Source organism: Armigeres subalbatus, chromosome 1, assembly GCF_024139115.2.
Source record: "Armigeres subalbatus isolate Guangzhou_Male chromosome 1, GZ_Asu_2, whole genome shotgun sequence".
NCBI lineage: Eukaryota > Metazoa > Arthropoda > Insecta > Diptera > Culicidae > Armigeres > Armigeres subalbatus.
The window spans coordinates 204219400-204246352 of record NC_085139.1 but is presented as its reverse complement, the minus strand read 5'-3'; the positions used below and the strand labels follow the sequence as shown (position 1 = coordinate 204246352).

The 26953-nt window shown below is 45.1% G+C and overlaps 1 protein-coding gene across 1 annotated transcript in view; it reads left to right on the top strand.

The window, feature by feature from the left end:
• The window catches only part of LOC134206927 (uncharacterized protein K02A2.6-like), a 41799-nt gene that overhangs the window by 2965 nt on the left and 11881 nt on the right, over positions 1-26953 (top strand). Inside the window, exon 2 of the mRNA XM_062682669.1 lies at positions 17565-17688. Within this exon, the coding sequence (XP_062538653.1) occupies positions 17565-17688 (124 nt within the window). The remainder of the gene's footprint in view (positions 1-17564; positions 17689-26953) is intronic.

Here is a 26953-nt window from a genome sequence, read left to right as displayed (position 1 = left end):
CACCAACCACCTAAAGTGCTATGTAGACCTTTTTATGTGATTGTTTAATAAATATTCTTCAATGCACGAGAAAGGCATAATAACTGCTAGGTGAAAGAATCTGGGTTATGTTAGTGTCTCACGGCTAAATAAATCATAAATCAATTATGCCTTTTCTCTAAATGTGGGCGGTACACAATTATTTATTTTCTTTTTTTGCCGATTTATCAAGGGTGCCCACAACCGAACCATAAAAATTTTTGGCCAAAAGGGTCGTTTGGCCGAAGGGCCATTTATAAAAATAGGACATCGCTTTGTTCTCCTAAATCTCTTTAATAAAAAGAGAGATAATACCATATTCTCATTTCTCACTTCTTACTGTAAAATGAGGAGCGCGAAGTGAGTAGTAAGACGTCTCACTACTTACTTCGTGCTTCTCTTATTTTACAGTGAGAAGTGAGAAATGAGGAATGAGGATTGAGACGTCTCTCTTCTTAAAGAAGATTCCTATTCGGCCAAATGACCCTTTCGTCCAAATGACCCTTTCGGCTAAACGACCCTTTCGACCAAATGACCCTTTCGGCCAAACGACCCTTTCCGCCAAATAAGCCTTTCGGCCTATGAGGCCTTTTGGCCAAATGACCTATTATGGTATTTTCCATATTTCCAAAGTAAAACATAAATCATACAGATGGCTAGTTTTATGGCTAAATATTGACAATCAATAAATTTTAATCCGAAAACATCGTCAAAATCGGTAACTTCTCTAGATGCACGGTAATCAATCATTGGCCTATCATGTTGCAGTTTGGGACAATCGCTTGTTGCGAGTTGCGTATGTCCTGACATTTACAAAAGAGGACAACGTTGTTGTCATTGGCAATGGTTCAGTTTTACATTCCTTTGGTCTGGTTTTCCAAGCGAGAAAATTCTCACACTACCTTTTTTTCCGCTTACGTATAAGTTCCCGAAGTCACGTCAATTAGCTAATCTCTTCAATTAGATAGAATTAATTTCTTTCCAAACTTTCTCACTGCTGCCTACATTCGCAAATAAAACCCGGAATCACAGAGGATAAACTCTTTTCCCGAAGTAGATTTAATTTCCTTATTCTCCCTCTTTCCAAACAACTTTATTAACGGAAGGAAGTGTCGATGGAAAACCAGGCGCACCGCCTGAAAGCATTCGTCGGCTCTCGGTTGCCTCTGGAAGTGGGAGAACAGAAACCACGGAAACCATCAAAACGACACCTTTGCAGTAGACCAGAACGGTAGCGGAGGAGGAGCTCGTTAAATTCCCAACCCGACCCGACCGCACACTTCAGCAGACTTCACCGGAGTTGACAAAGGCTAGACGATTATGGGAATGGGTGGGAACATGAGCTCGAGTGGGTAACGGAATTTCCTCGCACTGCTCCGCCCGGCCGAGTGGTGACTGGTAGCAGTGGCAACACCACCAAGAGGATGTCGATAGGAAAGGGAAGCTGTCAGTCTTCTCGTTGTCTGTATAATGTAAGGATATGCGATGGATTCGTAGAGGTGACTGCTTGGAATGGATTGCCGTTGTACAACCTTATAACGCACCATACAATACTAAAGAAAAATTACAAATATTTCTTTATATTTAAATGATTTAGTGTAGTTTTGATGTTATGAAGTTGCGTCATGAAAATGATTATTTTGAGCTATACGAGTCTGGTCGTATCGGGCTATCGCATAGTATGAATGTGAGGACTATATTGAAAGTCCTTTTTTCGATATCGCATCCCCATAGCACAACTTGCAGTCATTTTCACGGCAGCTACACCCGTTCCGAGGAATACGACGAGAGGTAATATTAAATGGCACAATATGATATGATAATTATATTTTAATTATGAAGCCATTATCATCGAGAGTCGGGTTCGTGTTCGGGGAGCAATGGGGGGGTGATATCCGGGTGATTTTGCGTGTCGCTTATGCGGGTGGGTGATGACAACCGGCAATCATCTTGCGCCGGCAGACTGAGTCACAAGAATCGAAGGGCGAGGGAAGTTTTCTGCTGGGAGAAAATCTAAGCCGCCACAAAATAGGATAATGATTACCGAGTTGAGTTGCGGAGGTATAAGGAGGTTAATTGATGATTGAATAACACGCCAGAAGTTTGATGGTGGATCTTTCTGGGGGAATATTTGTGACTGCAGGCTGGAGTTTTGTGGGGATCATTAAATGCTTGTAGGTAATTGAAGCCGATTGGGAAACAATTAAAAGTGTGACGCCACTGTGAAGAATGGTGGGATATGCATGAAAATTGAAAATCTTAGATCAGTTATCTCTAGGACATACGTTAGCTTTTTAAGGCAGTTGGCTCGAATTGTAATTGATCCAAGAGGTGTCTGGAATCAATCAAATTACGCCAGTCGATAAAATGATGCACAACCTTTTTTACAAAACCGATGACGTCCAAACATATATCTCGCAATATGTATTTATTATTTAAAATGAATATGTATTTACAGCCGACGATGCATAAACTTTGGACCGCGGAATGATAGCGAAGCACATCTTCCTCCGCAACGCAAGAATACCCACAAGGGAATATTGAATCCGACCACTACCTCGTTGCAGTATGCCTGCGCTCAAAACTCTCGACGGTGTACAACATATTGGGCGGCTACAAGGCGACAGATTAGCCCAAGATTACGCTCAGCGACTGGGAATAGCACTTCCTAGGAAAAGCAGCTAGACCTACGCCGATCTACTGTATAAAAAGCCGATTTACTGTCTAAAACGAGAGCTGTGCGCCGCGGCCGCCGACGATTTTTATGCGTCGCCGCCACCGCCGTTTTTGACCGGCGCGCCGCTGTAATTTTTTGACCGCGCCGCCGGTGAATTATGAGCGAGCCGTTGAAATAATTTAAGTGCTGTAGCCTGAGGGTACTTCTGGGAATTTATTCTCTCCCCAATTTGTTAGAAGAAAAATTCCGTTCAAACCCTTATACATTTGAAAAATTTCGGCTGCACCGCTGGAAAGAACATGTACACTCAACTGTCTTTTTGTGTCACTTTGTTGTTAGGATGCAAAATGATTTTTTGTTAAGATTACTTGTTTTTCATTTAATTGAATTGAATTCTTTTAAATATGATACATGGCAATCCACGATATGATACATGGCAATCCATTATTACTATGTTATCGCCAGGTTTGTTTCAGGTCTTCCAATAATTTCCTGGGGAGATCTCCACGCGTAAACTAATATCAATATTCCTAGTGATTTATGAATCAAATTGAACATACATTCAACATGTGTTCCATTACAGGTAACCCAAGAATTCCGCGACCTTAAGGTCTATACGGGTAATGAAAGATCTATTAGCTCCTTCTTGAAATTAAACATGCTCTGTTTGCTCCTTCTGGAAATGAACATACTGTTAGTGACGTTTTGGATCAAATAGCATTTGACTTCTTGTTTAAGGGTTATCCAATTTGGTTATTTGGATCACATAGAACATGAACCGTTTTTGAGCATATCTAAGATCCAATAAGGCGTAAACTTAAGGAAATTCTCGGAAGATCTGCAATGAAATAACTTTTAAGGGGATATCCAATTTGGATCTATGAAATACAAAGCGCATACATTTTCAAGGTTTCCCATAAGACGTTCAATATTAATTAGGCACCAATTTTTAAAAAAATAACAGCCTTTTGGGTACGCGAGCATGCCTAAACTCCAGGGAATTCTTGGATGAACTGTGATGGATAACTCTCATCAAATTCAATTCTATGGACCATGGTCAGCATAAACGAATAAAAATAAAATTACCAGCCCTCAAGGAGCTCAAGGCCTATACTTCAGGCAATTGTGTCTTTTGATGAGTCTTTTCTAATTATTATAAAAATTGGAAAACGATCCGTTGCGCTTAAAATTCTATTTGCTAAAGAGAAGCTTAGAAAATGAAAAGATTCTGGATCGTTGTATTTGAAAGACGTGGGACACAAAGTCGGGCAGAAACATAATTCCTAGTTGCTTAATCGAATGCAATACAGAAGTCCCTTTCCTCTCCAACAACGAAATATTCTCGCTACGTCACTGATTTGCAAGATGGGCTATCTTTTTTTTAGAAAATATGATTTTGTGATGACAGACATGATGTAATGTGCCATCAAATAGTTCGATACTGTGAACAGCATAGCATTTCTGACAATGACAAAATCATCATTGAGCCATTTCGTACATAAGAGAGCTAGAAATATTTATGAGCATCTTTTTTACATAACTAGTAATATAACGGGCCTGGTGGTCACTTCTTCCTTATACGCAGAAGGTCGTGGGTTCAGTCCCAGGCCTGTTCCATTCCTCCTACTTTGTAACTTTTCATATATTTCTCATGTTCTAGCAATCTCTATAACTGGAAATGCCGTTGGAATACCGTTTCCATCTTCTATCCTTATACCTACAGCTTGATTAGTTCTGGCAGGTAACTGAAGAATTCGAATAGAATTCGAGATGAGTGAAAAAAAGCTCGTTTCGGCATCCAATTAGAATATACCACCCTTTCATTCTTGTTACATTGGCAACCCGTTTACAAAGACGAACCTCTGCCATAGAACCTAACCCCTAGATTCCAATAAAATTCCACATGAACTCATAACGAATGCAGAGGTGTTCTCGGCTTGCAGTGGGCGAGTGATTGCATTATCAATTCCTTCCCATCCCCGATAAGCCGTGAGGTTGTGGCATTATCGACCATTCAGAAAATTAGAGCTCTCGGACTGTGTTCCATCCATTGATTCCTTGTGCAATTGCAATTGCTGTGGTCAACCATGGAGTGGCAACTACGAAATGCACGGGTCTGGGTCATTTGGCATAAAGTCATTTGGCATAACGCCATTTGGCATAAGGTCATTTGGCATAAAGACCATTTGGCATAATGGTCAATTGGCATAACGGACATTTGGCATAATTTTGAACTGCAAGAAAAGAGTGGGTCATTTGGCATAACGGACATTTGGCATAATTTCAAAATGTGAAAGCTAAAGGGATATTTCATATATTGCTTAGCGTAAATAAAGAAGGCCGAGGCTGTTTTCTGATAAATTTAGACTGATGGTAGACATTCTGCGGAAGAACGAAATAACAAAACGGCAGAATTACTTCCGAGGGAAGGATCACATCCATCATTGACTTATTCCGGCCCCATGCCTACTTTTGAAGTAGGGATTACATCCACCATTGATTCATTCCGGGCATGTGCCTTAAGACCGGATCAAAACCACCATTGCCTTAATCCGGGCAAGCGCCTAACTTTAAAAACTCAAGCAACACACTTGTCGTAGACGAGTTACTAAAACCAATCAAGTCACATATGAGTTATTGCAACCAAATCAATCTGAATTGTTCTATTCGGGGAAAAGATCACATCTACCATTGATTTATTCCCGGAAAGCGCCTACATATAAAGAAGGAGTCACATCCACCATTGCCATAATCCGGACAGGGCCTACTTTTAAAGAAGGGATCACATCCACCATTGCCACAATTCTGGGCACACCTACTTTTAAAGAAGGGATTACATCCACCATTGCTTCAATCGGACAAGCGCCTACTTTTGAAGAACAAATCCTCCATTGTCAGAATTCGTGCAAGTGCCCATTTTTAAAAAAGGGATTACATCCACCATGGCCTCAATCCGGGAAAGCGCTTTCTTTTAAAGAAGGAATCACATCCACCATTGTCATAATCCGGGCAACCACCTACTTTTAAAGAATGGATCACATCCTTCATTGCCATAATACCATGGCCATAATCCGGGCATGCGCCTACTTTTAAAGAAGGGATCACATCCATTGCCTCAATCCGGGCAAGCGCCTGCTTTTAAAGAAGGAATCACATCCTCCATTGCCATAATCCATGTAAGCGCCTACTTTTAAAGAAGGGATAGCATCCACATGGCCTTAATCCGGGCATGCGCCTACTTTTAAAGAAGGGATCACATCCACCATTGCCACAATCCGGGCAAGCGCCTTCTTTTAAAGAAGGAATCACATCCACCATTGTCATAATCCGGGCAAGCGCCTACTTTTAAAGAAGGGATCACATCCTTCTTTGCCATACGCCTACTTTTAAAGAAGGTATCATATCCTTAATTGCCATAATCCAGCCACACGCCTTCTTCTAAAGAAAGGATTAATCCGGGCATGCACCTACTTTTGCATTGCATTACAAATACATTCTTTGCAATGTCTTTTTAATATTGTTATCGACGGGTGTTGTGTAATATTTACTATTCCGGGGTGTTTCCCGCATCACTTAGTCTGTTTAGCGAACGGAAAGAAAAATTATGCCAAATGTCCGTTATGCCAAAAGACCCTCACAATTATGCCAAATGTCCGTTATGCCAAATGACCGTTATGCCAAATGACCGTTATGCCAAATGGCCTTTATGCCAAATGACCTTATGCCAAATGGCGTTATGCCAAATGACTTTATGCCAAATGGCCCGCTCCCGAAATGCACGGCCATCATGCTCGTCCCTTTAACAAAACTGGTAATCCTAAAGGTACATTTTTAGCTAACCCTTCCTAGGAAATTTCTTTTCCCGGAACTCTGGAAAATTCATTTCTGGAATTCTGAAATTTCGGGAACTCCGCCACCAGCGATTCTTTCTGCAGAAGTTCTGGGGATTCAAGACTCCTCCAAGAAGTAAGAGTTTTGAGGAATTGCTCTGTTAAGAATTTTGGATTATTTAATTCAGAGAAATTCTTTTCCCAGAAATTTTGCAAGATTATTTCTTTAGCAATTCTGGGAAACTGGTATTTCAAGAATACAGGGTTATTTATTTATTTATTTATTGTACATGGTCTTCAACTTGTAAATTGCACAGACTGATTGTTTGACTTAATCCTATTTTTAAAAACTAATTTGGTAACATTAAAGTCGAAAAAACAACACACTTCGTTGAATAGTCTGCAGCATAAGTCCAATGGATTATTTTGACCGTAGTGTGTGCGGTGACCACGGATCCATAACAGTTGACGATTCCTGAGTTGACGAGACGGTGCATGAAATCGAACATTCTCCAGGATGTAACGGCAGTCGATGTTGCACGTTATGACGTCGAAAATAAACATCCTCTGAAGCATCACTCGACGGTCTGCCATTGGTTGTAAGTCAATCAAAGCACAACGATTTCGGTATGGAGGCAGGTTTGATGGATCGTTCCATGGTAAGCGGCGCAAGGCGTAGTTGATGAAGCGTTTTTGTATTCTCTCGATGCGTTCAATGTGAACCGAATGATACGGAGCCCAGATTTGCACTCCATACTATAGTATGCTCCGAATTAATGCACAATATAATGATTTGAGAGCATGGACATCATCGAATTGTGCTGTATTCCGCCGTAAGAATCCAAGCATAGCATTGGCCTTAGCAATGGTAACTGATAAATGTTCCGTAAAACGAAGCCTACTGTCGAGAACGATTCCAAGATCTTTGATCGATGTAACCCTCTGAAGCGCTGTGTGATTCAGACAATAGTCATAGGTTATAGAAGATCGGCAACGAGTGAATGTTATGGCTTTGCATTTAGTCGGGTTCATCTGCATACCATTGATCTTGCACCAGTTTGCAACATTCACAATATCAGTATGTAAAGCACAACAGTCTACGAGCGATTTTATGACACGGTATATTTTCAAATCGTCCGCATAAAGCTGTTTTCCAGAGCTCAGGTTGCTACATAGATCATTGACGAAAAGAATAAAGATGAGCGGACCTAGAATACTGCCCTGCGGTACTCCTGTAGAAGTTCTTGAGAATTCCTACCCAGGAGTTCTGATCATTTATTGCTTCAGAAATCATAGGGAATTCTACCTCCAAGGATTTCAGGACTTTGGCCCCTGCAGACTGTAGGGGAAGGGTCGTTTGGCTGAAACCCATTCGGCCGAAAGCCATTTGGCCGAATGCCACTAGGACGAAAGTTGTTTGGCCGAATATGTCATTTGGCCGAACAGACCATTAGGCCGAAAGTCATTTGGCCGAATGGGTCATTTGACCGAAAGGGTCATTTGGCCGAAAGGGTCGTTGGGCCGAAAGGGTCATTTGGCCGAAATGGTCATTTGGTGGAAAGGGTCGTTAGGCCGAAAGAGTCATTTGGCCAAATAGGACATTTGGCCGAACAGGTCATTTGAAAAGTAAGGAGTAAGAAGATAGACGTCTCACTTCTCACTCCTCATTTCTCACTACTCACTGTAAAAAAAGAGGAACGCGAAGTGAGTAGTGAGACGTCTCACTACTTACTTCGCGCTTCTCACTCATTTCGCGCTTCTCTCTTTTTACAGTGAGAAGAGAAAAATAAAGAGTGAGAAGTGAGTCTCTCTTCTTATTCCTAATTTCTCACTTTTCAAATGACCTATTCGGCCAAATGACCCTTTCGGCCAAACCACCTATTCGGTCAAATGACCCTTTCGGCAAATGACCCTTCGGCCAAACGACCCTTTCGGACATTCTACCCTTTCGGCCAAGCGACCCACTCTGCCAAATGACCTGTTCGGCCATATGGCCCTTTCGGCCAAATGACTTTCTGCCATATGGGTTTCGGCCTAATGGTTTGTTCGGCCTAGTGGCATTCAGCCGAATAGTTTTCGGCCAAACAACCCTTCCCCGTTATTTTTCTTTAATTATGAACAATACCAATTTTTTGGGAAACGACTGTGGGGTTTAATCATAGATCATTAATTAACGGCTACGCAGTCTCATATGATTAAAACGAGTTTTTATTCGTCCGACGTTTCGATAGCATTCTTCCCCTGAAGAAGACACTAATCCCGTGTCGAAACGTCGGACGAATAAAAACTCGTTTTAATCATATGAGACTGCGTAGCCGTTAATTAATGATCTATGATTATGAACAATTTCTCTATGACTCTGAGAAATTTCTGCTGCATGAATTCTGGGAAACTGATTTTCAAATCATTCTTGGTTCTTCCATCTCAGGTGGTCTGAGAACTTGCCCATTAAGGAATTATGGGTAATAATTCCACCCAAAAATCTAAATAAATGCAACACCATCGCCTCCCTTCCAGCAACGCAGGTATTCTTTTCTCTCACTGGAAATCTCCCCCAGATATTTTGGAGAAATTCTCCTCTAAGATTAGTATTTTTGGAGAATTCCTCCTTCAGAAGCTCTGGGATATTCCAATTCCAACGCAGTGTTCCATTCATCGCTAGCTATTCTACAACGACTTTTTCAGGGTGTCGACTCAAATTTGAGAATGAAATTCCCTGACTTTCCCTGACTTTCCAGACCATTTCTCGAAAAATTCCAGGTATAAAAAATGTGTATACAAATCTCTGCATGTTTGAATTCTGTCCATGTTCTAGGGTTACTGGAAGCCCAATCACTTCTAGAGGCAAAACATTAAGGATATGTAGAATTTCGTAGGTAATTCTGGTCGTTCACAAAGAATCAAGTAAATACGCAGAACTCCTGAGAGGTTTTCATAATTCACATCTTTCCAAACATTGATTGGGAACTCTCATGCACCCTCTGGAGTCGCAATAGACCTCCAAGACTACTGACACGACTTTTATTGGCACGACTTTTGAACTCTTCCAAACCTTCTAGAAATCCTTCTAAATCGTTAAAAAATCTTACGGGTTGGGTATTTTCGTGGACATCGAGAAACCTCTATTGGCTCAAAATAATACTTACGGAGTAAGAATTTTTATTCATTCTCTGTGGAGTTAACGGACTTCTAAAAATAGTCACGGACGTTGAAATCTTCCAGATAATCCGGAATTCAATCCCTCCAAGCTCACATAAATCCATGCAGCACTTACAGTAAGCCCAGAAAAATATTCTAATCATGCAATACTTGAAATATTTTGGTCTGAATACTCTCAGTTCGTTTAATATTTGCCGATTGTGGCCTTTGGCAATGGCCCCATGGAAAAATATAAAAAATAGTCATTTTTTTGAAGAAGTGGCATAGCTAGGCTCTTATGCTAAGGGGAGCTACACCTACTCCTCCGTATATTCTATCGATTTTTATTTTTTGCCAAAAGTGAATCGATAGTCTTAGAATTACAACATTGTTTTATTTATAAAAAGTTCAACTACTATCAACTATATGTCAGACAAGTATAACACCAACACGCAATGAAATTTTGAAAGGAACATCTATTGGAGTTTTTTCTCGTGGTAACAAGTTTGAAGATTCATTGGCATATTTTTTGTATGAATCCTTTCACCAAGTCATTTCAATTTAAATTTGAGAAAAAACCATACAATCTACCAAGTTTTAGGACCAAAGCTTTGGGAAAAAATACTAAACATCCATCAAGGAGCTCTGTTGAGCGAGCTCTTGGAAATCCAATGGGATTTTTTTTATATTTCAGGAGAATTCTGAAGTAATTTAGAAAATTTTCTGAAGGGAATAATTATCTTCACAAAAAATACTAAAGCATTTTCACTAAAGTAATTTCTGGAAAAAAAAATCTCAAAGATAAACCAGAATATTTCCTGATAAAATTGTAAAATAAACATCAAAAACAGCGAATGTTAAACTGAAACATTATTATTGACAACAACATTTTCCTCCACTTGCGTCCAAGTATGGTTATGGAGTTTCGAGAAAACATTTTATTAAGACCACCGCCACCTACGTGCATGAGGTAGACCGTATGATGCTTTTATCCACTATCATTCTCTCTACATGACTAATAATTTGACCACCTAAGGACATGAGGATCGGCCAATGACTTTATAAGCCCATCATCAAATGGAAGTTTTTAACGAAATGTTTTTAAATGTTTTTTTAACGAAATGTTTTTAAAACCTAAATAATCTTCTTTGGAGATGATGCCGATGCTGTGGAGTATTGTCAAAGGTCCACAAAGCTAGTATTCGGCGTTTTCTTTCAACAAGCTTCTAAAAATATAATTGTTGGTTGTAGGTTGAACATTTTTGATGATTATTTGTGTATCGGTTCTGAACTATTTTCATCAAAAGGTAATATGATATATTATAGTTGGCTACTAATCAGCAATTTGAATTTATCGAGATAGATCGCATTTTTTCCCATTTCCAACTTATTCGAGTCAGTGGAAACAAATTACTTAGTCGAGTCAAGTACGAGACACTGGAGACGACCTTACTGTTGCGGTCGAACGACGTATCTGTCAAAGTTACAATAAATCAGTGGAATTGAATGGAATTGTACAAACTCGTCTTATGACCAGTATTTGAACGAACTCCAAGAACTTCTTTTGTTTAATGGGAACATGACTTGAACGCTACTGAGGAAACTGCAAAAAATCAAAACGACCTGGACACAATATCACTCAAACTAAATAATCTAAAATACTAAAGGGGACTTTTTATAAAAAAAAATATTTGGATCAGGCTTCAACAGTGACCATTTGAAAAACGTAGCTTTGACACCTGTATTATTGCTTAGTCAGTGAAACAAACTCGAATACCATGGTATGTATGGAATGGGCCCGGAGTAGACTTTTAGTCTAGAGACTGTCACCGGTCACAAGAAAAAGCTTTATACACCTGTGTTCAGAATAATAGCAGCGGAAGCCGTTTTTCATACAAAATGGTCAACTTTGACAAGCTGTAACTTTGTACCCGATGACCGATTGAGCTGAAATTTTGGCAGTGAACTACAAATATGATGAATTTTACACAACAGTATCAACTTTTTCGAATGACGCGTCATTCGAATAAGTTGATACTGTTGTGTAAAATTCATCATATTTGTAGTTCACTGCCAAAATTTCAGCTTAATCGGTCATCGGGGTGCAAAGTTACAGCTTGTCAAAGTTGACCATTTTGTATGAAAAACGGCTTCCGCTGCTGTTATTCTGAACACAGGTGTAGCTTGATAGTGAAAGTCATTGTCGACTGTAACTTCCTCGGAGTATTGTTTAACGGCTATGCAGTCTGATGACCAGTTAAAACGCTAGAATAATTTTGCTCCGAAGTTTTGATACCATTATTGGTCTTTTATCAATGGATTAAAATAATTCAGCGTGCCCTTAGTTTAGCATTTTGCTCGAATTAAAATAAAACACTATAAATTTTTAATATTGGGTTTTTGTGATTTTTTCCCTGACCTCAATCAAAACTCCCTGACTTTCCCTGACATTCCATGTCCAAATTGAAATTCCCTGACTTTCCCTGACTTTCCCTGACTTTCCAGGTTTTTCCAGGTAGTCGACACCCTGTTTTTGCAGCACACTTTCAAGACACAAATTAACACAAAAATTGAAGATTGATATGTCCTGTTTAATTGTATTGATGTGTTTCTTATGAATTCTGATTGCTGTATTATGAGCATATTTTATCCTTGTTTGTACATATAATAATTAGATTTGGGGGACATTTTTATCCTTATAGTCATTGAAACATAAGAAATAAAAAAAAATAAATAAATTAATAAATAAATATTTCTCCTACATGAATTCCTTCTACAGAAATTCTCCTAAATACTCATCCCTTGTTCAGAAGTTCTGAGGAATGAATAATACGTGTCCCAGAATTTTTGTATGGGGAACTCATGGAAAATTTCCATCATCAGTAATTTTTTGTAGGGTTTTCTGTCCTTCAGGAATTTTCTCATCTGATCTTTTTTGTTGACATTACATCTTCCATTTGAAAACTTCTGTATCGTAGTTTGATATCAAGCACTTCTATCGTTTCTAGCTGCGAGGTTTCTAAGTAGATTCATTTTTTTTTTTTGCATTCCTGTGCCTTAACACTAACACGAGGAAATGGATCCAGACACTTTCTGTATGGCCTTGCTTTGTGGCCGCCAGGCTAAAGAATTCGGGTTTTCTGATAGTATTTTCACTAGGAATTAAGATTTATGAAGAGATTTCAAAAAGAATTTCTGGAGAGAAAGTAATGAAATTCCTAAAGAAATTTTTAAAGGAATCTTAGGTGCATTTTCTCATATATTCCTGAAGGATTATTTAATAGCGTACAATATAAATTATGCTTATTGCCATTAATGCACGAGACATGCAAATAATATTCCAAAAAACAATTGTTCGTCAACACCGAAGAAATGATAATTTTGAATCGCGCGATCCGAGCCGGCGCCGCCGCCGAGAGCAACCGCGGCGTGACGCTAAGCCGCCGCCGCCGATAGAAAATTGCGTTCACGCCGCCGCTGGTTCAAAGTGGATCGGCGCACAGGTCTATATAAAACTAGCTGAGTAAAAAGCTTACATTTTTTTTATTCCTTTATTCATTTGTTTAGGCACTCCGTGTTAATTAACCGCTACTGTGGTATTCTGCTGTGCACAATCCACACAGAATCTATTTTTAGTTTTCCATTACCATTATTGTTGTCGTTGCCAGTCCATCTAATCGTGACTCCATTGTGTCCGTTTGTCTATGTCGTGCATCCAATGATCATTGCATTGTTCGGTTGCCATTTTATCCGGGTACGTTGGAGGAATGCCTCCGCGAAGAACAAGTTGTCAGTCGCCATCAGGCAGCCATGGCGATAGGCGCGTCTCCCAATACGCCACCGCATGGGCTGCGCATCCGGCGACTGATAAGGGTTTGGTGGAGGGGCTGGGAATCGAAGCCATAACCATTCGCTTATAAGGCGAACGTGTAGCCAATTACGCTACGCCAAGATTTTAAACAATAATTGTAAGATTCGTTTTTACGGTGTTTTTATTTAATAATCCTTTTCAATGTGGCTAGGTTCTGATGTATCGTGAATTTTTTTTATATTTCTGTTCATTTCAAATGACTACCTCGCAAATTTTAATTTAAGATGAAACATGATTTTGGAATAATCCCTTCAGACTTCTGAAGATTTCCACTAAGAATTTTGAAGCATTCTTCTAGAAATTCTGGTCCGAAAATCCAGGAAAATTCCTCCAAAATTTAAAAAGCATTTCATCGAAAATTTTACAGATCTTCTTCGGATATTTTGAAAAATTTACTCAAGGTAATATTTAGTTCTTTCACGCCCAGTAAACATTTCAGAATCAGCCAATCCCGTTCATGCATCCCCAACACGGACATCAGATTGATGTAAGGTACGCAACGCCCACCGCTTCATTTCTTTATGCATACAAAGAGCCGTGTCTTGCGCGCACGCGCTTCTTCTTGGCATTACATCCCCACACTGGGACAGAGCCGCCTCGCAGCTTAGTGTTCAATAAGCACTTCCACAGTTATTAACTGCGATGTTTCTAAGCCAGGTTACCATTTTTGCATTTGTATATCATGAGGCTAGCACGGTGATACTTTTATGCCCAGGGAAGTCGAGACAATTTCCAATCCGAAAATTGCCTAGACCGGCACCGGGAATCGAACCCAGCCATCCTCAGCATGGTCTTGCTTTGTAGCCGCGCGTCTTACCGCATGGCTAAGAAGGGCCCCTCATATTTGAATTTGAAGCTTGAATTTGCGAAAAGATTTATATTTATACTGCTGAATGGCTACAGACGATAGCGCGGCAAATATTTTTACAGCAACCATGCTACCGACGCCATAATTATCACTTTTAATTCGAAGAAAATTCGTCCCAAATCAACTCCGTTCCGTTCGAAATGCGGGTCATGAAAGGAAGCGATATACGCGTCTTGATGCGCCTTCACAACCACTGACTTACAGCAACCAAACGATTCTCCGAATCTGAAGAGAACATTTTACTTTATTTTAATTTATTAGAAAATTTAAATTTTACAAACTTAGTTTTCGATTTGCTCTCATCGATAGCTGCAATAGTTTTTGATTCAAGTTTCAAATGGGGGTTCTGAGAAGAACCGATTCGTGAAATCTCGAACAAAATGGCTCGCGCGCGCGGGGAGGTTCTTTCTTGTATTTAATATAGTGAACTCATCAGCCCCGCCCCTTTGTTAATCGTTATGGGTGCAAATTTTATGTACACTCATTACGAATAACAAAGGGGCAGAGCTAATGAGCTTCCTTCACTTGATACAAGTAAGCAGCATTGCCAAGCGAGCCGGATTCATTCCAGTTCGAGACAGCAGCACGTACGGACGTGTTTTTTGCTCGCGCATTTTTCCCAAGTGTTTTTTCTCGTTTGTTCGATGTTTACATTTTCGCTTCGTCGCGTTGGCGTTATTTTCTCCCGGACCCGTCATGGGAGACTCGGTGGCTGATTCGGCGGCTGGAAAAGTGCCTAAGCGCACTGCTCTTGGACCCCTCCAAGCAGCTTTTGCAGAGCAACGTGGTCTCGCCGTTACCGCTTGATGACGCTGACAATCCGCCGAAAAAGAGGAAGAAGCAGCAATCGCAGCTGCCGCAGGTGCAACCGGAGCAGAAGGAGAAGTGCCCGCCCGTGTTTGTGAAGGGCGATCCGCCGGATTTACGCCCAAAAATTCGCCAGCTGATCGCTAAGGAGTTGAAATGTACTTTTCGGCACTGCAGCGAGGGCGTGAAAGTGATGCCGACAAACAAGGACCATCATCAATCCGTCATGGAGTTACTCGAGGTCCACAAGTATGAGTACTACACTCATAATCACCCCGGCACGAAGCCGCTCAAGGCTATGCTGCGAGGGCTCCACGACATGACAAGCACAAGATCACTCGTCACGACAAGGCGAGAAGATATCGCGACCTGATCCATCTGGAGCACGGCTCCGCCACCTGGAAGGACCTGAAGCTGGTTTGTGTTTTAAATTTCACTGTCGTTGACTGGGAGCGATATCGGCCAATGCCCCGCGACGTCACGCAATGCACCAACTGCTTCAATTTCGAGCACGGCACCAGTAAGTGCCGCATGTATCCGCACTGCATCAAGTGTGGCGAACCCCCGACTGACGTGTGCGACAAGATGGAAGTGGCCGATCCCAAGAGCGCCAACTGATGCGACAAACATCGGGCCAGCACAAAGGGCTGCCCAAAGCAAGCCGAGTTCCTGGAAATCCGGAAGAAGGCTTCCACCAGGACCCTACCGAAGAAGAACCGTGTTCCTGTAGTCAGCGAGGTAAACTATCCGGCCTTCGCAGCTCCCCGTCGAGAGATTCTGATCCTCCCACCGTTACAACCGCACAAGCGACTGGCAGAAGTAGCTGGGTCGGTTCAGGCTCCATCGTCCAGCGAATGGCCCACGCTCCCTCCTCCTGGATTCCGCCGACAGCAAGATGAGCATCCTCTACCCCCGGAGAATTCCTCTCCGCTCTACACCCCGAAGCATTCATTTATTTAGTTAACATCTAAACAGATAACACTGAATCAACAATTTGACGCCACAATGCACGGTTCGAGGCCGCATCTCTCCATCCTCGGATACGCCCCACGCTCGCCAAGTCGTTCTGCACCTGGTCTGCCCATCTCGCTCGCTGCGCTCCACGCCGTCTCGTACCTGCCGGATCGGAAGCGAACACCATCTTTGCAGGGTTACTGTCCGGCATTCTTGCAACATGTCCTGCCCATCGTACCCTTCCGGCTTTAGCTACCTTCTGGATACTGGGTTCGCCGTAGAGTTGGGCGAGCTCATGGTTCATTCTTCGCCGCCACACACCGTCTTCTTGCACACCGCCAAAGATGGTCCTAAGCACCCGTCTCTCGAATACTCCGAGTGCTTGCAAGTCCTCCTCGAGCATTGTCCATGTTTCATGTCCGTAGAGGACTACCGGTCTTATTAACGTCTTGTACATGACACATTTGGTGCGGTGGCAAATCATTTTCGACTGCAGTTTCTTCTGGAGCCCGTAGTAGGCCCGACTTCCACAGATGATGCGCCTTCGTATTTCACGACTAACGTTGTTGTCAGCCGTTAGCAAGGATCCGAGGTAGACGAATTCCTCGACCACCTCGAAGGTATCCCCGTCTATCGTAACACTGCTTCCCAGGCGGGCCCTGTCGCGCTCGGTCGCATTCACCACCAGTCCAACTTTTGTTGCTTCACGTTTCAGGCGGGTGTACAGTTCTGGCACCTTTGCAAATGTTCGGCCGACAATGTCCATGTCATCCGCGAAGCAAATAAATTGACTGGATCTGTTGAAAATCGTACCCCGGCTGTTACACCCGGCTCTCCGCATGACACCTTCTAGCGCAATGTTGAACAACAGGCACGAAAGTCCATCACCTTGTCTTAGTCCCCGGCGCGATTCGAACGAACTGGAGTGTTCGCCCGAAATCTTCACACAGTTTTGCACACCATCCACCGTTGCTTTGATCAGTCCGGTAAGCTTCCCAGGGAAGTTGTTCTCGTCCATAATTTTCCATAGCTCTACGCGGTCTATACTGTCGTATGCCGCCTTGAAATCAACGAACAGATGGTGCCTTGGGACCTGGTATTCACGGCATTTTTGAAGGATTTGCCGTACAGTAAAGATCTGGTCCGTTGTCGAGCGGCCGTCAACGAAGCCGGCTTGATAACTTCCCACGAACTCGTTCACTAATGGTGACAGACGACGGAAGATGATCTGGGATATCACTTTGTAGGCGACATTAAGGATGGTGATCGCTCGAAAGTTCTCACACCCCGGAGCAACTGATTCCAATATTCAGCCAACTTGCGGCTCAGCTTCGAAGGTGCAAATCTCTGTATGACCAGATCTACACTCTGGGCCTTTTCGTTATTGAAAATAACTTCTAGATTGGGTCTGGCAAACTGGAACGCTTGCTCGCTCAAGAGCAAAATCGTCGTCGAACTCAGCGATTTCCTTCAGGAGAAAGAGATTGACGCGGCTTTCATGACCGAAACCCACCAGAAGCCCGAGGTAAGTGCAACAATTCCGGGCTTTAGGCTGGTGAGGTTCGATCGAACAAGCTCCAGAGGGGGAGGAGTGGCAATCGCCTTGCGGAGCAACATCGCCTGCCGCCTGTTGCCGGTCTTTAAGCTCCAAATAATCGAAGCCGATGGAGTGGAAGTCACCACCTCCGTCGGATTCATCACGTTCATCGTGGCTTACTGTCCCACACAAGTAAAAGTCGACGACGGCACGTCGGCCGAACTACGAAGGGACATAGTCAAGCTCACTCGGCGACAGGGGCAGTTCATCATCGCCGGAGACCTGAACGCATGGGGAAACACCGTCTCAAACCGGAACGGAGTCATCTGGTGCAACGATGAGCTAAAGGGCCACTACACCAACCTGAGCCCTGACAGCCCTACCCGGTTGACACGGTCCGGGGCCCATGCGCTTAACACCCGATGCAATCGCATGACCAAAATTATCCAGACTATGCTAAGCCGTTCTGGAAGCTAACCAAAATTCTGAAATCCAAGCCTCGGCCCATTCCACCTTTGATCCCACTAGACAAAAATGACTCTAAGGATCGCTTGATAACTCCTGCAGCGAAGGCAGCCGAAATAGGTCGCCATTTCGTCAGCTCACACAATTTTGGACAGAACATCATCAGTCCACTGGCTGCTTCACCATCAGCGAGCTTGCGAACAAGATCCATTGACTCCAAAAGACTTCTCGTAGGAGTTTGATATCTCAGCCGGCCTATATCAAATCATTAAAAAAAACATGAAGGCCCCAGGCTTCGACAGCATCCTAAATCTCGAGCTCAAACATTCACTCAAGCACATGAGGGCTCCATTCTTCGAGCACCTTTCGCTGATCTTCAATCAGTGTATGCGAATCAGCTACTTCCCATCGTTCTGGAAGTCTGCGAAAGTCTTCCTCTCCAAAAAGCAATCGTCCCATCAGCCTTCTCTCAGGATTATCCAAGCTGTCCAACATCGTCGCAGGCGTTCCCCAGGGCAGTATCCTCCGACATGCCAGAACCTTCAGAAAGCGGTATTCTGTCTCTGTTCGCAGATGACATCTCTATCGTCTACAACGGTAGAGTGATCAGAGCGCTAGTGGCAAAACTCCAACCCTCGTTGACGTTTTACCACTAGCGATGCCCTGACAGAGTACCTCACCAGCTGGATGATCTGTATCAACGCGGCGAAGACCCAGGTCATCATTTTCCCTCACTCTATATACCCTAAACATGTTCCGCCTGGGAACTGTAAAATCATCCCCAATGGCACAACTGTGGAATAGGCCAATGAGGCCGACTACCTTAGCTTCACCCTCGACAGCAAGCTTATTTTCCGACAACAGGTTGACAAAACGGTGACGAAGTGTATCGTTTTGTTGAAACTACTGTACACTTTGATCAAACGTCCGTCGTCATTGCTCTTGAAAAATAAGCTTGTTGTCTACACGCAAATCATCATCCTCCCCGGGATCGAATATGGCATTCCAGTCTGGGAGAGCTGCGCAAAAATTCATCATCTGAAATTCCAACGAGTTCAAAAAGGTTCCCGATGATGATCATGAATACCCCTCCCAGGACACGAACTTCTGAGGTCCACCGTCTGGCCGGTATTAATACTCTACACGAGCGCTTTGGTGAGTATAAAGAAAGATTTAGGGTCCGTTGCTGACAATCGGGCAATTTAGGTTATCAAATTATTATTGTAAATATCTGTGTACATAGTAGTTAGGTTATCAAATTTTCTAAATTAATCAATGCCTCCTTAAAGCTATTCTGATACATTAGATAAACTTTATAAATTACATTTAAATTCCAAACATTGTTTGTCATGTGGCCAACCACTTGAAATGTTTAAAATAATGTAACAAACAAAAATCAAAAATAAAAGAATTCAGGTAAAAAAAGGTAAAAAATTCAATATTAGAGGAATTTACCGATTAAGCAGAACTTCAAAACGGAAATCAAACCAGCTTATCTCTGCAAGCCCCTAAAGCCCATGCATATTATATTGGTTTGATACAGATGTACTAAGTACTCCAAATTGTTCTATAATTTAGATCAATTGGTCTACGAGGTCAACTTCGCCTGGTATGCAATCGGAATCAACCCAAATTGTCAAAACAATTCCCGTGAGCCCTTGCGTGCTACGCAGATGTTCTAGGTTCTCCAAATTGTACTGGAGCTCAGATCAATTGGTATACAAGTGCAACTATGCCTAATATGCAATCGAAATCAACCCAGTATGTCAATAAAAGTCCCTAGATCCCTTATCTATATTATGCAAACCAAATTAGATTCATGCAGATGTTCTAGGTGCTCCTGATGGTACTGGAGTTCTGATCAATTGACTCGCCTGTATAACCAAATTTGGTATAAAGATGAAATCAATTCAGCATATCCATACAATTTACTAAAGGTCTTGCATATTATATGCTGTTTAAGTTAGTTTATTCCAGACGTTCTAGGTTCTCCAAATTGTTATGGAAATCATATCAATTAGTTTACGAGGTCATGTTCTTCACGAAAGCAACCCAGCATGCCTAACAGACAGTGTTGAGAAGAGTACAGTAGAACAGCGGTTCTCAACCTTTTTCTAGACAGGTACCCCTTCGCATTTTTGCTTTAATTGAGGTACCCCTATCTTTTTTTTTTGCTGCAAATAAAAATAAGTGTTATTCATAAGATATTTGGAAAATGGAACTGAGAATTAACGGGATATATGACCCTCCATAAAGTTGATTAAAATTATCATTTTCCGAGCTCTAGAAAAAAGGCTTCCGAGCCTCTTGAAAGGAGGCTTCCGGGCCTCTTGAAAGAAGGCTTCCGGGCCTCTCGAAAGGAGGCTTCAGGGCCTTTTAAAATGAGGCTTCCGGGCCTCTTGAAAAAAGGCTTCCGGGACTCTTGAAAAGAGGCTTCTGGGCCACTTTTAGGAGGCTTCCGAGCCTCTTGAAAGAAGGTTTCCTGGCCTCTTGAGAGGAGGTTTCCGGGCCTCTTGAAAGAAGGCTCCCGGCCTCTTAAGGAGAGGCTTCCGAGCCTCTTGAAAGGAGACTTCCGGACCTCTCGAAAGGAGACTTACGGGCCTCTTGAGAGGAGGCTTCTGGGCCTCTTGAAAGGAGGCTTCTGCCTCTTGAAAGGAGGCTTCTGAGCCTCTTGAAAGGAGGCTTCTGGCCTCTTGAAAGGAGGCTTCTGAGCCTCTTGAAAGGAGGCTTCTGAGCCTCTTGAAAGGAGGCCTGAGCCTCTTGAAAGGAGGCTTCCGAGGCCTCTTGAAAGGAGGCTTCTGAGCCTCTTGAAAGGAGGCCTGAGCCTCTTGAAAGGAGGCCTGAGCCTCTTGAAAGGAGGCTTCTGAGCCTCTTGAAAGGAGGCTTCCTGAGCCTCTTGAAAGGAGGCTTCTGAGCCTCTTGAAAGGAGGCTTCCTGAGCCTCTTGAAAGGAGGCTTCTGAGCCTCTTGAAAGGAGGCCTGAGCCTCTTGAAAGGAGGCTTCTGAGCCTCTTGAAAGGAGGCTTCGAGCCTCTTGAAAGGAGGCCTGAGCCTCTTGAAAGGAGGCTTCTGAGCCTCTTGAAAGGAGGCTTGAGGCCTCTTGAAAGGAGGCTTCTGAGCCTCTTGAAAGGAGGCCTGAGCTCTTGAAAGGAGGCCTGAGGCCTCTTGAAAGGAGGCTTCTGAGCCTCTTGAAAGGAGGCTTCTGAGCCTCTTGAAAGGAGGCTTCTGAGCCTCTTGAAAGGAGGCTTCTGAGCCTCTTGAAAGGAGGCTTCTGAGCCTCTTGAAAGGAGGCTTCTGAGCCTCTTAAAGGAGGCTCTGAGCCTCTTGAAAGGAGGCTTCTGAGCCTCTTGAAAGGAGGCCTGAGCCTCTTGAAAGGAGGCCTGAGCCTCTTGAAAGGAGGCTTCTGAGCCTCTTGAAAGGAGGCTTCTGAGCCTCTTGAAAGGAGGCCTGAGCCTCTTGAAAGGAGGCTCTGAGCCTCTTGAAAGGAGGCTCTGAGCCTCTTGAAAGGAGGCCTGAGCCTCTTGAAAGGAGGCCTGAGCCTCTTGAAAGGAGGCTTCTGAGTATCTTGAAAGAAGGCCTGAGCCTCTTGAAAGGAGGCTTCCTGAGCCTCTTGAAAGGAGGCCTGAGCCTCTTGAAAGGAGGCTTCTGAGCCTCTTGAAAGGAGGCCTGAGCCTCTTGAAAGGAGGCTTCCTGAGCCTCTTGAAAGGAGGCTTCTGAGCCTCTTGAAAGGAGGCCTGAGCCTCTTGAAAGGAGGCCTGAGCCTCTTGAAAGGAGGCTTCTGAGCCTCTTGAAAGGAGGCTTGAGCCTCTTGAAAGAAGGCTTCCAAGCCTCTTGAAAGGAGGCTTGAGCCTCTTGAAAGGAGGCTTGAGCCTCTTGAAAGGAGGCCTGAGCCTCTTGAAAGAAGGCTTCCAAGCCTCTTGAAAGGAGGCCTTCTGAGCCTCTTGAAAGGAGGCTTCCTGAGCCTCTTGAAAGGAGGCCTGAGTCTCTTGAAAGGAGGCCTGAGCCTCTTGAAAGGAGGCTCTGAGCCTCTTGAAAGGAGGCTTTCCGAGCCTCTTGAAAGGAGGCTTTCCTGACCCTTTGAAAGGAGGCTCTGAGCCTCTTGAAATAAGGCTTCTGAGGCCTCTTGAAAGGAGGCTTGAGCCTCTTGAAAGGAGGCTTCTGAGCCTCTTGAAAGGAGGCTTCCGAGCCTCTTGAAAGGAGGCTGAGGCCTCTTGAAAGGAGGCTTGAGGCCTCTTGAAAGGAGGCTTCTGAGCCTCTTGAAAGGAGGCTTCTGAGCCTCTTGAAAGGAGGCTTCTGAGCCTCTTGAAAGGAGGCTGGAGCCTCTTGAAAGGAGGCTCTGAGCCTCTTGAAAGGAGGCTTCTGAGCCTTCTTGAAAGGAGGCCTGAGCCTCTTGAAAGGAGGCTTCTGAGCCTCTTGAAAGGAGGCTTCTGAGCCTCTTGAAAGGAGGCTCTGAGCCTCTTGAAAGGAGGCTTCTGAGGCTCTGGATAGGAGGCTTCTGAGCCTCTTGAAAGAAGGCTCCTGAGCCTCTTGAAAGAAGGCTCCTGAGCCTCTTGAAAGCAGGCATCCGCGCCTCTTAATGTGAGGCTTCTGAGCCTCTGGAAAGGATGCTTCTGAGCCTCTTGAAAGGAGGCTTCTGAGCCTCTTGAAAGGAGGCTTTGAGCCTCTTGGAAAGGAGGCTCTGAGCCTCTTGAAAGGAGGCTTCTGAGCCTCTTGAAAGGAGGCCTGAGCCTCTTGAAAGGAGGCTTCTGAGCCTCTTGAAAGGAGGCTTCTGAGCCTCTTGAAAAGAGGCTTCTGAGCCTCTTGAAAGAGGCTTGAGCCTCTTGAAAGGAGGCTTCTGAGCCTCTTGAAAGGAGGCTTCTGAGCCTCTTGAAAGGAGGCTTCTGAGCCTCTTGAAAGGAGGCTTCTGAGCCTCTTGAAAGGAGGCTTCTGAGCCTCTTGAAAGGAGGCCTGAGCCTCTTGAAAGGAGGCCTGAGCCTCTTGAAAGGAGGCTTCTGAGCCTCTTGAAAGGAGGCTTCTGAGCCTCTTGAAAGGAGGCTCTGAGCCTCTTGAAAGGAGGCCTGGAGCCTCTTGAAAGGAGGCTTCCTGAGCCTCTTGAAAGGAGGCTTGAGTATCTTGAAAGGAGGCTTCTGAGCCTCTTGAAAGGAGGCTCTGAGCCTCTTGAAAGGAGGCTTCTGAGCCTCTTGAAAGGAGGCTTCTGAGCCTCTTGAAAGGAGGCCTGAGCCTCTTGAAAGGAGGCTTCCTGAGCCTCTTGAAAGGAGGCTTCTGAGCCTCTTGAAAGGAGGCTTCTGAGCCTCTTGAAAGGAGGCTTCCTGAGCCTCTTGAAAGGAGGCTTCTGAGCCTCTTGAAAGGAGGCCTGAGCCTCTTGAAAGGAGGCTTCTGAGCCTCTTGAAAGGAGGCTCTGAGCCTCTTGAAAGGAGGCTTCTGAGCCTCTTGAAAGGAGGCTTCTGAGCCTCTTGAAAGGAGGCCTGAGCCTCTTGAAAGAAGGCTTCAAGCCTCTTGAAAGGAGGCTGAGCCTCTTGAAAGGAGGCTCTGAGCCTCTTGAAAGGAGGCTTCCTGAGCCTCTTGAAAGAAGGCTTCCAAGCCTCTTGAAAGGAGGCTTCTGAGCCTCTTGAAAGGAGGCTTCCTGGAGCCTCTTGAAAGGAGGCTTCTGAGTCTCTTGAAAGGAGGCTTCCGAGCCTCTTGAAAGGAGGCTTCTGAGCCTCTTGAAAGGAGGCTTTCCTGAGCCTCTTGAAAGGAGGCTTTCTGACCTTTTGAAAGGAGGCTTCTGGAGCCTCTTGAAATAAGGCTTCTGAGCCTCTTGAAAGGAGGCTTGAGGCCTCTTGAAAGGAGGCTTCTGAGCCTCTTGAAAGGAGGCTTCTGAGCCTCTTGAAAGGAGGCTTCCTGAGCCTCTTGAAAGGAGGCTTCTGAGCCTCTTGAAAGGAGGCCTGAGCCTCTTGAAAGGAGGCTTCTGAGCCTCTTGAAAGGAGGCTTCTGAGCCTCTTGAAAGGAGGCTTCTGAGCCTCTTGAAAGGAGGCTTCTGAGCCTCTTGAAAGGAGGCTCTGAGCCTCTTGAAAGGAGGCTTCTGAGCCTCTTGAAAGGAGGCTTCTGAGCCTCTTGAAAGGAGGCTTCTGAGCCTCTTGAAAGGAGGCTTCCTGAGCCTCTTGAAAGGAGGCCTGAGCCTCTTGAAAGGAGGCTTCTGAGCCTCTTGAAAGGAGGCTTCTGAGCCTCTTGAAAGGAGGCTTCTGAGCCTCTTGAAAGGAGGCTCCTGAGCCTCTTGAAAGAAGGCTCCTGAGCCTCTTGAAAGAAGGCTCTGGCCTCTTGAAAGGAGGCTTCTGAGCCTCTTGGAAGGAGGCCTTTGAGCCTCTTGAAAGGATGTTTTTGAGCCTCTTGAAAGGAGGCTTCTGAGCCTCTTGAAAGGAGGCTTCTGAGCCTCTTGAAAGGAGGTTTCTGAGCCTCTTGAAAAGTGGCTTGAGCCTCTTGAAAGGAGGCTTCTGAGCCTCTTGAAAGGAGGCTTCTGAGCCTCTTGAAAGGAGGCCTGAGCCTCTTGAAAGGAGGCTTGAGCCTCTTGAAAGGAGGCCTGAGCCTCTTGAAAGGAGGCCTGAGCCTCTTGAAAGGAGGCTTCCGAGCCTCTTGAAAGGAGGCTTCTGAACCTGTTCAAAAGAGGCTTCCGAGCCTCTCGAAAGAAGGCTCCTGAGCCTCTCGAAAGGAGGCTCCTGAGCCTCTTAAAAGGAGGTTTCCGAGCCTCTTGAAAGGAGGCTTCAGAGCCTCTTGAAAGGAGGCTTCTGAGCCGCTTGAAAGGAGGCTTCCGAGCCTCTTGAAAGGAGGCTTCCGAGCCTCTTGAAATGAGGCTTCCGAGCCTCTTGAAAGGAGGCTTCCGAGCCTCTTGAAAGGAGGCTTCCGAGCCTCTTGAAAAGAGGCCTGAGCCTCTTGAAAGGAGGCCTGAGCCTCTTGAAAGGAGGCTCTGAGCCTCTTGAAAGGAGGCTCTGAGCCTCTTGAAAGGAGGCCTGAGCCTCTTGAAAGGAGGCTTCCTGAGTCTCTTGAAAGGAGGCTTCTGAGCCTCTTGAAAGGAGGCTTCTGAGCCTCTTGAAAGGAGGGCTGAGCCTCTTGAAAGGAGGCCTGAGCCTCTTGAAAGGAGGCTTCTGAGCCTCTTGAAAGGAGGCTTCTGAGCCTCTTGAAAGGAGGCTTCCTGAGCCTCTTGAAAGGAGGCTCTGAGCCTCTTGAAAGGAGGCTTCTGAGCCTCTTGAAAGGAGGCTTCTGAGCATCTTGAAAGGAGGCCTGAGCCTCTTGAAAGGAGGCTCTGAGGCCTCTTGGAAGAAGGCTCCCGAGCCTCTTGAAAGAAGGCTCCCGAGCCTCTTGAAAGAAGGCTTCCGGGCCTCTTGAAAGGATGCTTCCGGGCCTCTTGAAAGGAGGCTTCCGGGCCTCTTGAAAAGAGGCTTCCGGGCCTCTTGAAAGGAGGCTTCCGGGCCTCTTGAAAGGTGGCTTCCGGGCCTCTTGAAAGGTGGCTTCGGGCCTCTTGAAAGGCGGCCTGGGCCTCTTGAAAGGAGGCTTCCGGGCCTCTTGAAAGGAGGCTTTTGGGCCTCTTGAAAGGAGGCTTCCGGGCCTCTTGAAAGGAGGCTTCCGGGCCTCTTGAAAGGAGGCTTCCGGGCCTCTTGAAAGGAGGCTTCCGGGCCTCTTGAAAGGAGGCTTCCGGGCCTCTTGAAAGGAGGCTTCCGGGCCTCTTGAAAGGAGGCCTGGGTCTCTTGAAAGGAGGCTTCCAGGCCTCTTGAAAGGAGGCTTCTGGGCCTCTTGAAAGGAGGCCTGGGCCTCTTGAAAGGAGGCTTCTGGGCCTCTTGAAAGGAGGCTTCCGGGCCTCTTGAAAGGAGGCTTCTGGCCTCTTGAAAGGAGGCTCTGGGCCTCTTGAAAGGAGGCTTCCGGGCCTCTTGAAAGGAGGCTTCTGGGCCTCTTGAAAGGAGGCTTCCGGGCCTCTTGAAAGGAGGCTTCCGGGCCTCTTGAAAGGAGGCTTCCGGGCCTCTTGAAAGGAGGCTTCGGGCCTCTTGAAAGGAGGCTTCCGGGCCTCTTGAAAGGAGGCTTCCGGGCCTCTTGAAAGGAGGCTTCCGGGCCTCTTGAAAGGAGGCTTCCGGGCCTCTTGAAAGGAGGCTTCAGGGCCTCTTGAGAGGAGGCTAGGGGACCTCTTGAAAGGTGGTTTCTGGGCCTCTTGAAAGGAGGCTTCCGGGCCTCTTGAAAGGAGGCTTCCGGGCCTCTTGAAAGGAGGCTTCCGGGCCTCTTGAAAGGAGGCTTCCGGGCCTCTTGAAAGGAGGCTTCCGGGCCTCTTGAAAGGAGGCTTCCGGGCCTCTTGAAAGGAGGCTTCCGGGCCTCTTGAAAGGCGGCTCCCGGCCTCTTGAAAGGAGGCTTCCGGGCCTCTTGAAAGGAGGCTTCCGGGCCTCTTGAAAGGAGGCTTCTGGCCCTCTTGAAAGTAGGCTTCTGGGCCTCTTGAAAGGAGGCTTCCGGCCCTCTTGAAAGGAGGCTTCCGGCCCTCTTGAAAGGAGGCTTCCGGGCCTCTTGAAAGGAGGCTTCCGGGCCTCTTGAAAGGAGGCTTCCGGGCCTCTTGAAAGGAGGCTTCCGGGCCTCTTGAAAGGAGGCTTCCGGGCCTCTTGAAAGGAGGCTTCCGGGCCTCTTGAAAGGAGGCTTCCGGGCCTCTTGAAAGGAGGCTTCCGGGCCTCTTGAAAGGAGGCTTCCGAACCACTTCAAAAGAGGCTTCCAAACCACTTCAGAAGAGGTTTTCGACTTTCTTAAAAAAAAAAGGCTTCCCAGCATCTTGAAAAAAGGTTTCCG